General features: G+C 45.8%; 1 protein-coding gene across 2 annotated transcripts; it reads left to right on the top strand.

Annotated features, from left to right (window-relative positions):
* The first annotated feature begins 284 nt into the window (after positions 1 to 284).
* LOC123081881 (universal stress protein PHOS32) lies at positions 285 to 1439 on the top strand. Of its 2 annotated transcripts, none has more exons than XM_044504393.1 (3): positions 285 to 598; positions 674 to 920; positions 1094 to 1439. In XM_044504393.1, exons 1-3 carry the CDS (start codon positions 412 to 414, stop codon positions 1167 to 1169), a joined length of 510 nt encoding a protein of 169 aa, XP_044360328.1. In that variant the 5' UTR covers positions 285 to 411; the 3' UTR covers positions 1170 to 1439. The 2 variants fall into 2 exon arrangements, with proteins under 2 accessions (XP_044360328.1, XP_044360329.1); XM_044504394.1 differs by having other exon boundaries at positions 300 to 598; positions 683 to 920.
* The last annotated feature ends 8967 nt before the right edge of the window (positions 1440 to 10406 follow it).

Genomic DNA, 10406 nt, shown 5'->3' with positions numbered 1-10406 from the left:
TGTCATCCGAAAACCAGGCACACGGACACGGAGTGTCGACACTGGCGGCCTGCCGCAACTGAGGGCGTGTCGACAGCGCGCGATGTGCCGCCGATTACCTTAAACAAGTCCAGCCTCTCTCTAGACACGAAGAATCCAGATCCCTGATCCCTATCCAGAAAAAGACGGGGCCCACCTGTCAGCCTTCCACGCTGCAAACCCCGGCGCCACGCGACCTGCCAAAAACCACGGGTAGCAGCTCCAGTTCCACCAAAGAACCGCGGATTCGAGTCCCCAAACCGCGAGCCATCCTCACGGTCACCGTGCAACATACTCCTATAAACCTTCGCGCCTGCACACAGCACTTCAACAAATCTCCATCAAGAAAGTGTACCCATCGACTCACAAAGCATAGACGAGTGCGAAGAAGAGATGGATCCAGCCGAGGGCCGAAGGATACTGGTGGCCGTGGACGAGGGCGACGAGAGCGTCCACGCGCTGCGATGGTGCCTCACCAACTTCGCCGCGCGCGGCGACGGCGAGCTTGCCCCACCGGACACCATCCTCCTGCTCTACGTCCGGCCCACGCCGCCCACCTACTCCGTGCTCGACGCCTCCGGTACGTACGTTCTGTCTTCACGAAGCGATCCTACGCTCATCCCGGCGTCGGGGACTAACCGGCCTGCACCGTAAGCCCCGCTAGGCTATATGTTTGCCAATGAGGCGACCGCCGCGATCGACGGGTACAGCCGGGCGGTGGCGGACGCGGTGGTGGACAAGGCGCAGAAGCTCTGCGCGCTCCACAGCAAAGAGAACGGCAAGGTGAAGGTGGATGTGAAGGTGGCGGTTGGGGACGCCCGGAGCGTCATCTGCGACATGGTGGACAAGCTCGGAGCCGACCTGCTGGTGATGGGGAGCCATGGCTATGGCTTTCTCAAGAGGTACGTAATTCTTTCTGACTTCTGTACTATGCCACACGCTGCACTCCAGGCTGCAGTGAGACCAGCGGGATTGCTCAACTGATAATTACTTGTAGCTATTCTAATATGTACGCCACTTCAGGTTCCTGTCAGAGTAGTGCTCGTGTGACCAAGAATTCTCGTTGGTTTTGCAGGGCTCTCCTCGGGAGTGTCAGCGATTACTGCGTCAGGAACGCCAACTGCCCCGTTCTCATCGTCAAGTCGAAATAACAGGGCGAACTGTTCTTGGGAGCGATGTGCTATTTGGCATTTACATCTAATGCAATGTCAAAAATGCTCTTATATTATGGGACGGAAGGAGTAGTCTTTATTATGCCTTCTATTTTCTTCATTCACTTTTGCTTCTTCATGTGTAACCTGCTAGAGGAGCTAAGGGGAAGTGTCAAGCAATGTCTCTCAAGATGCCCGCGACTTGTATATATGCCGCTGTTACTGCTCGGTTATCGGTTGAATTTATCTTATTAGACATGTTATTTAGCAGCTTGTCATACTTTCATCGGTCGGAATCGACTCAATGCACTTCTATTCTGAACTGTATGTGGAACACACGAACAAGAAGACAGATTGTGCCGACAAAAAACAGTCCATTCACCAGTCATCCCTCACAATATTCTTCTCTTTTAAACGGAGGCAAACGTTTCGTCTCAATGATTAATTAAGTAGAAGAGAATTACCTTGTTGATTATGAAAATCGGGCAAAAACCAGAGTAGACATACCACAACGAACTACTTACACGACATTAAACCCCACGTCCGCACAGGGAGCCCACGAGACGCTCTCAACACACATAGTACCCCCTAAGCGCGACAGTGGAGCGTGCAAGAAGATAACATTCATAAAGAATAACGTGGCAGTGGAGCGTGGGTTGTAGCTGCCCAAGGTGGCCGGTGGAGGGCGACAACCCTTTTATGGAAGGCGGCCATGCTGGCCTACCCGGCGGAGAAGGCGTCGGAGCTGATGGCTTCAACGGTATTTTCTTTCGTACTTGTAGAAGTGTATGCTCTAGTTAATGCAACCAAAAAACCGATCTGATAGAAGAGACTAGGCAGCACATTAGTCTTGAACTTAAGACATCTTGGCTCTCATACCATGCAGAAGTGCATGTTCTAACCAATGCAACCGAAAGACTGATCTGATGAAAGAGACTAGGTAGCACATTATACATCAACATACTAGGACATAATCAAGGAAGAGATCATAGATATTTTTCATCAATTTCATAGTATGCCGGGAGCAAACTTTGCACGGATCAACTTGGCCCTCGCCGCACTGTTGCCAAAAAAGGATGGTGCCAAAGCAATGGGGGATTTCAGGCCAATCAGTCTGATCAATTCAATTACAAAATGGGTTGCTAAGGTTCTTCATGTGTCTGTCAGAGAAAGTTGGCTCGCTCATCTCGTCGGTGCAGAGCGTGTTTATGAAGACAAAGTGCCTAAATGATAATTTCCTGTACATCCAAAACCTCGCCCATTCCCTCCATCACAAGAGAAACCCAGCACTTCTAATCAACCTAGATATTGCAAGGGCCTTTGATCATGTATCTTGGGAGTTCATCCTTGAGCTTCTTCACGAGATGGGCTTCAGTGCACGCTGGCGTGACTGGATTGCTTTGCTTCTGTCATCCACACCGTCGTATTTCTTGGTTAATGGGGCACTAGGAGTTTTAGTTAGACATCACCGCGGGCTGCAGGGTGACCCCCTTTCACCGCTACTATTCATCCTCGCAATTGACGCTCTGCACCATCTGATCGCCAAAGTTATCAAGTATGGGATACTAGCTCCCCTGTCAGGGCGAGAGGTCAAGTTGCGTGTTAGTTTATACGCCGAAGACGCAGCGATTTTTGCAAACATTGGCTGAAAAGATTAACACTGCATTCTTTGAGGCAATACCACAAGCACCTGGTGCAGTTGAGAGTGCTGTGGTGTGGGTCGCCTGCTCAGGGAGGTGTCGACAAGGCCACGGGGATCGCGTCGGTGCTACATGCGGGCGGCTGGGAGCCGGGAGGTCCGGCAAGGGAGGGGGGAGGGAAGGAAGCCCAGCGATGTCGGCATCCGTGAGGCTGCCGACGACATTGGCTGGGAAGGTGCATGACGTGCCAGTAGCAATGGGGTATCAGACAGTTGTTGGAGGTAGATGGCGAGGCTCCGGCCGACGGCCGTCCTTCGGGGACCCTTTCGGTCGGCCAACACGGATCTGGCGACATAGTCTCCGCATCCATGGAGGCCACCAAGTAGAGGAGGAAGGCATCGATGAGCCACTCCCTTGACTTCTCGGTGTGCGATGCCTTCATGAGTAGGGGCGGCGACCGGAGCAGCCATTGGCCGATGCGCTACGAAGTTCTCCATCGTGAGCGCGCAAGGGGCTTGGGTCCCCGAGCAGATGACCTTTGGGCTCTAATCACACAGGATGTTAGCGCTAATTACGCGGTGGTGGGATCCCTTGTTGCTGCTCTTGTGGACGTGGAAATGACAAAGTTTTCGCCTGCCTAGAAAAAAAATGCTAAACTCAGTTTTTCATGTGGATTAGTGTAATCTCGACGGTTATAAAATTATGTGATCTGATCGGGAGGCTGTAACTCTTCAGTGCTGTTATGTGTAGGCTAGACTGGATGCACTTAGTGATGAATATGTTTGCTTGTTTAATAGTAGTAGGTATGAATGGGCTGGGACTGGCCTTTTTTGGGTATGTAGCCACGTTGGCTAGTTGCTGAGGAATGGGTAGGAGCAACCGTGTTGGGGAGTGATACGTCTCCGTCGTATCTATTTTTCCGAACACTTTGCTCTTGTTTTGGACTCTAATTTGCACGATTTGAATGAAACTAACCCGTACTAATGCTGCTTTCAGGAAAACTACCATGATGTTGTTTTTTGTGCAGAAATAAAAGTTTTCAGAATTGGATGAAACTTTTTGGAAATTGTTTATGGAATAAATAAAAAATACTGGAGCAAAGATCCACTGGAGAGGGGCAACTTGCTGCCCACGAGGCACCAGGGCGCGCCCTGGTTGCTTGTAGGGCCCACATGGCTCCGCTAATCCTAATCTCAGCACTATAAATCCCTATTTCTCGAGAATAAATGAGAGATGAAGTTTCATAGCGTTTTACGATACGGAGCCGCCACCACCTCCTATTCTTCATCCAGAGGCCAGATATGGAGTCCGTTCGGGGCTCCGGAGAGGGGGATCGTTCGTCTTTGTCATCATCAACCATCCTACATTACCAATTTCATGATGCCCACCGTCGGGAGTGAGTAATTCCTTCGTATGCTTGCTGGGCGGTGATGGGTTGGATGAGATTTATCATGTAATCGAGTTAGTTTTGTTAGGGCTTTATCCCTAGTATCCACTATGTTCTAAGATTGATGTTGCTATAACTTTGCAATGCTTAATGCTTGTCACTAGGGCCCGAGTGCCATGATTTCAGATCTGAACCCTTTATGTTTTCATGAATTTATTTGTGTTCTTAATCCGATCTTGCAAGTTGTATGCACCTGCTACTGAAGGAAATATGCCCTGGAGGCAATAATAAAGATGTTATTTATATTTTCTTATATCATGATAAATGTTTATTATTCATGCTAGAATTGTATTAACCGGAAACTTAGTACATGTGTGAATACATAAACAAAACAGAGTGTCCCTAGTATGCCTCTATTTAACTAGCTCGTTAATCAAAGATGGTTAAGTTTCCTAACCATAGACATGTGTTTTCATTTGATGAACGTGATCACATCATTAGGAGAATGATGTGATGGACAAGACCCATCCGTTAGCTTAGCATTATGATTGTTTAGTTTTATTGCTATTGCTTTCTTCATGATTTATACATATTCCTCTGACTATGAGATCATGCAACTCCCAAATACCGGAGGAACACCTTGTGTGCTATAAAATATCACAACGTAATTGGGTGATTATAAAGATGCTCTACATGTGTCTCCGAAGGTGTTTGTTGAGTTGGCATAGATCAAGATTAGGATTTGTCCCTCCGTGTATCGAAGAGGTATCTCTAGGCCCTCTCGGTAATGCACATCACTATAAGCCTTGCAAGTAATGTGACTAATGAGTTAGTTGCAGGATGATGCATTACGGAACGAGTAAAGAGACTTTCCGGTAACGAGATTGAACTAGGTATGATGATACCGATGATCGGATCTCGGGCAAGCAACATACTGATGATGAAGGGAATAAAGTATATTGTTATGTGGTTTGACCGATAAAAGATCTTCATAGAATATATAGGAACCAATATGAGCATCCAGGTTCCGCTATTGGTTATTGACTGGAGATGTGTCCCGGTCATGTCTACATATTTCTCGAACCCGTAGGGTCCGCACGCTTAACATTCGGTGACGATTAGTATTATGAGTTATGTGTTTTGGTGGCCGAAGATTGTTCAGAGTCCCGGATGAGATCATGGACATGACAAGGAGTCTCGAAATGGTCGAGAGGTAAAGATCGATATAATGTAAGGTAGTATTCGGACACCGGAAGGGTTCCGGAGTGTATGGGGTACATACCGGAGTACCGGAGGGGTTACCGGAACCCCCGGTGGAAGATATGGGCCATATGGGCCATAGGAGGGAGGCTAACCAGCCCACAAGGGGCTGGTGCGCGCCCACAAGGGAGGAGGCCGAATTGGTTTAGGGAAGGGGGCGCCACCCCCTTTCCTTCTCCTACTCCCTCTCCTTGCTTTTCCCTCCAGTGAAGAAATGAAAGGGGGGGCGAATCCTACTAGGACTAGGAATCCTAGTAGGACCCCCCATGGCGCGCCCCTCTTGGCCGGCCACCCCCTCCTTGATATACGGGGGCGGGGGGCACCCCAAAGGCACAAAAATTGTTCTCTAGTCGTGTGCGGTGCCCCCTCCACAGTTTACTCCTCCGGTCATAGCGTCGTAGTGCTTAGGTGAAGCCCTACGCAGATCACATCACCATCACCGTCACCATGTCGTCGTGCTGACGGAACTCTCCCTTGACCCTCTGCTGGATCAAGAGTTCGAGGGACGTCATCGAGCTGAACATGTGCTGAACACGGAGGTGCCATATGTTCGGTACTTGGATCGGTTGGATCGTGAAGACGTTCGACTACATCAACCGTGTTAACCTAACGCTTCCGCTTTCGGTCTACGAGGGTACGTGGACACACTCTTCCCCTCTCATTGCTAAGCATCTCCTAGATAGATCTTGCATGATCGTAGGAAATTTTTTGAAATTGCATGCTACGTCCCCCAACAGTGGTATCCGAGCCAGGTTTATGCGTAGATGGTATGCACGAGTAGAACAGAAAGAGTTGTGGGTGATAATAGTCATACTGCTTACCACCAACGTCTTATTTTGATTCATCGGTGTTGTTGGATGAAGCGGACCAATATTACAAGACCACGTTCATGAGACCGGTTCTACCGACGTGCTTTTGCACACAGGTGGCTGGCGGGTGTCTGTTTCTCCGACTTTAGTTGAATTGAATTTGACTACGGCCGGTCCTTGTTGAAGTTTAAAACAACACACTTGATGAAAAATCATTGTGTTTTTGATGCGTAGGTAAGGACGATTCTTGCTAGAAGCCCGTAGCAGCCACGTAAAACTTGCAACAACAAAGTAGAGGACGTCTAACTTGTTTTTGTCGCTTTATTGTATGAAATGCAATCGCCATGTAATTGCTATACTTTATCACTAAGCAGTAGCGATAGTCGTAGAAGCAATAGTTGGCGAGACGACAATGATGCTACGATGGAGATCAAGGTGTCAAGCCGGTGACGATGGAGATCATTACGGTGCTTTGGAGATGGACATCAAAGGCACAAAAGGATGATGGCCATATCATGTCACATATTTTGATTGCATGTGATGTTTATCTTTTATGCATCTTATTTTGCTTAGTATGGCGGTAGCATTATAATATGATCCCTCACTAAATTTCAAGGTACAAGTGTGATGTCTACCACACAACCTTCTTCTTGTAGACGTTGTTGGGCCTCCAAGTGCAGAGTTTGTAGGACAGTAGCAAATTTCCCTCAAGTGGATGACCTAAGGTTTATCAATCCGTAGGAGGCGTAGGATGAAGATGGTCTCTCTCAAGCAACCTTGCAACCAAATAACAAAGAGTCTCTTGTGTCCCCAACACACCTAATACAATGGTAAATTGTATAGGTGCACTAGTTCGGCGAAGAGATGGTGATACAAGTGCAATATGGATAGTAGATAAAGGTTTTTGTAATTTGAAATTATAAAAACAGCAAGGTAACTAATGATAAAAGTGAGCGTAAACGGTATTGCAATGCGTTGAAACAAGGCCTAGGGTTCATACTTTCACTAGTGCAAGTCCTCTCAACAATAATAACTTAATTGGATCATATAACTATCCCTCAACATGCAACAAAGAGTCACTCCAAAGTCACTAATAGCAGAGAACAAACGAAGAGATTATGGTAGGGTACGAAACCACCTCAAAGTTATTCTTTCCAATCAATCCGTTGGGCTATCCCTATAAGTGTCACAAACAGCCCTAGAGTTCATACTAGAATAACACCTTAAGACACAAATCAACCAAAACCCTAATGTCACCTAGATACTCCAATGTCACCTCAAGTATCCGTGGGTATGATTATACGATATGCATCACACAATCTCAGATTCATCTATTCAACCAACACATAGAATCTCAAAGAGTGCCCCAAAGTTTCTACCGGAGAATCAAGACGAAAACGTGTGTCAACCCCTATGCATAGGTTCATGGGAGGAACCCCCAAGTTGATCACCAAAACATACATCAAGTGAATCACGTGGTATCCCATTGTCACCACAGATACGCACGGCAAGACATACATCAAGTGTTCTCAAATCTTTAAACACTCAATCTAAGATAACTTCAAAGGGAAAACTCAATCCATTACAAGAGAGTAGAGGGGGAGAAAACATCATAAGATCCAACTATAATAGCAAAGCTCGTGATACATCAAGATCGTACCACCTCAAGAACACGAGAGAGAGAGAGAGAGAGAGAGATCAAACACATAGCTACTAGTACATACCCTCAGCCCCAAGGGAGAACTACTCCCTCCTCGTCATGGAGAGCACCGGGATGATGAAGATGGACACCGGAGAGGGATTTCCCCCTCTGGCAGGGTGCCGGAACGGGACTAGATTGGCTTTCGGTAGCTAAGGAGGCTTCTGGCGGCGGAACTCCCGATCTATTGTGCTCCCCGGTCGTTTTAGGGTATATGGAGATATATAGGCGGAAGAAGTACGTCAAGGGAGCCACGAGGGTGGAGGGCGCGCCCAGGGGGGTGGGCGCGCCCCCTGGCTCGTGGCTTCCTCGTTGCTTCCCTTACGTGGACTCCAAGTCTTCCGGGTTGCTTTCCTTCCAAAAATAAGTTCCGTGAAGTTTCAGGTCAATTGGACTCCGTTTGATTTTCCTTTTCCGCGATACTCTAAAACAAGGAAAAAACAGAAACTGGCACTGGGCTCTAGGTTAATAGGTTAGTCCCAAAAATCATATAAAATAGCATATGAATGCATATAAAACATCCAAGGTTGATAATATAATATCATGGAACAATCAAAAATTATAGATACGTTGGAGACGTATCACCATCCCCAAGCTTAATTCCTGCCCGTCCTCGAGTAGGTAAATGATAAAAACAGATTTTTTTAATGTGGAATGCTACCTAACATATTTCTCTAAGTAATTCTTCTTTATTTTGGCATAAATGTTCAGATCCATAAAATTCAAGACAAAAGTTTAATATTGACATAGAAACAATAATACTTCAAGCATACTACCTAAGCAATCATGTCTTCTCAAAATAGCATGGCCAAAGAAAGTTCATCCCTACAAAATCATATAGTTTGGTCATGCTCCATTTTCGTCACACAAGAATGCTCTCATCATGCACAACCCCGATGACAAGCCAAGCAATTGTTTCATACTTTAGTAAGCTCAAACTCATAAACCTTCACGCAATACATGAGCGCGAGCCATGAACATAGCACTATGGGTGGAATAGAATATAATGAGGGGGTTATGTGGGGAAGACAAAAAGGAGAAAGTCTCATATCAACGAGGCTAATCAATGAGCTATGGAGATGCCCATCAATTGATGTCAATGCAAGGAGTAGGGATTGCCATGCAACGGATGCACTAGAGCTATAAATGTATGAAAGCTCAACAAAAGAAACTAAGTGGGTGTGCATCCAACTTACTTTCTCACGAAGACCTAGGGCACTTGAGGAGGCCCATTGTTGGAATATACAAGCCAAGTTCTATAATGAAAATTTCCCACTAGTATATGAAAGTGACAAAACAAAAGACTCTCAATCATGAGGATTATGGTGCTACTTTGAAGCACAAGTGTGGCAAAAGATAGTAGCATTGTCCCTTCTCTCTTTTTCTCTCATTTTTTGGGCCTTCCCTTTTTTATGGCCTTTCTCTTTTTTGGGGGGGCCTTCTCTTTTTTATGGCATTTATCCATTTTTATGGCCTTTCTCTCTCTTTTTTTGGGCCTTCTCTTTTTTTATTCCTCACTTGGGACAATGCTCTAGAAAATGATGATCATCACACTTCTATTTATTTATAACTCAATGATTACAACTTGATACTAGAACAAAGTATGACTCTATATGAATGCCTCCTACGGTGTATCGGGATTGCAATGAATCAATAGTGACATGTATGAAAAATTATGAACGGTGGCTTTGCCACAAATACGATGTCAACTACATGATCATGCAAAGCAATATGACAATGATGATGTGTGTCATAATAAATGAAACAGTGGAAAGTTGCATGGCAATATATCTCGGAATGGCTATGGAAATGCCATAATAGGTAGGTATGGTGGCTGTTTTGAGGAAGATATAAGGAGGTTTATGTATGAAAGAGCGTATCATATCACAGGGTTTGGATGCACTGGCAAAGTTGGCACCAACTCTCAATGTGAGAAAGGGCAGTGCACGGTACCGAAGAGGCTAGCAATTATGGAAGGGTGAGAGTGCGTATAATCCATGGACTCAACATTAGTCATAAAGAACTCACATACTTATTGCAAAAATCTACAAGTCATCAAAAACCAAGCATTACGCGCATGCTCCTAGGGGGATAGATTGGTAGGAAAAGACCATCTCTCATCCCCGACCGCCATTCATAAGGAAGACAATCAAATAACACCTCATGTTTCAAATTTGTTACACAACGTTTACCATACGTGCATGCTACGGGACTTGCAAACTTCAACACAAGCATTTCTCAAATTCACAACTACTCAACTAGCACGACTTTGATATTATTACCTCCATATCTCAAAACAATCATCAAGTATCAAACTTCTCTTAGTATTCAATGCACTTATATGGAAGTTTTTATTATATCCCTCTTGGGTGCCCATCATATTAGGACTAGTTTCATAACCAAAGCAAACTACCATGTTGTTTAGGACTCTCAAAATAATAT

The sequence above is a fragment of the Triticum aestivum genome, chromosome 4A (genome assembly GCF_018294505.1).
Source record: "Triticum aestivum cultivar Chinese Spring chromosome 4A, IWGSC CS RefSeq v2.1, whole genome shotgun sequence".
Taxonomy (NCBI): Eukaryota; Viridiplantae; Streptophyta; class Magnoliopsida; order Poales; family Poaceae; genus Triticum; species Triticum aestivum.
Note: the sequence above shows the minus strand (reverse complement) of the source record. Positions and strands in the feature narration are given on the sequence as shown.

Bases quoted from the DNA above. Each gene is read 5' to 3' on its own strand.
- LOC123081881 (XM_044504393.1), top strand. From the start codon at position 412: ATGGATCCAGCCGAGGGCCGAAGGATACTGGTGGCCGTGGACGAGGGC. The intron at 599-673 runs GTACGTACGTTC...CTGCACCGTAAG, and splicing joins CTCCGTGCTCGACGCCTCCG to CCCCGCTAGGCTATATGTTT. The intron at 921-1,093 runs GTACGTAATTCT...TTGGTTTTGCAG, and splicing joins GGCTATGGCTTTCTCAAGAG to GGCTCTCCTCGGGAGTGTCA.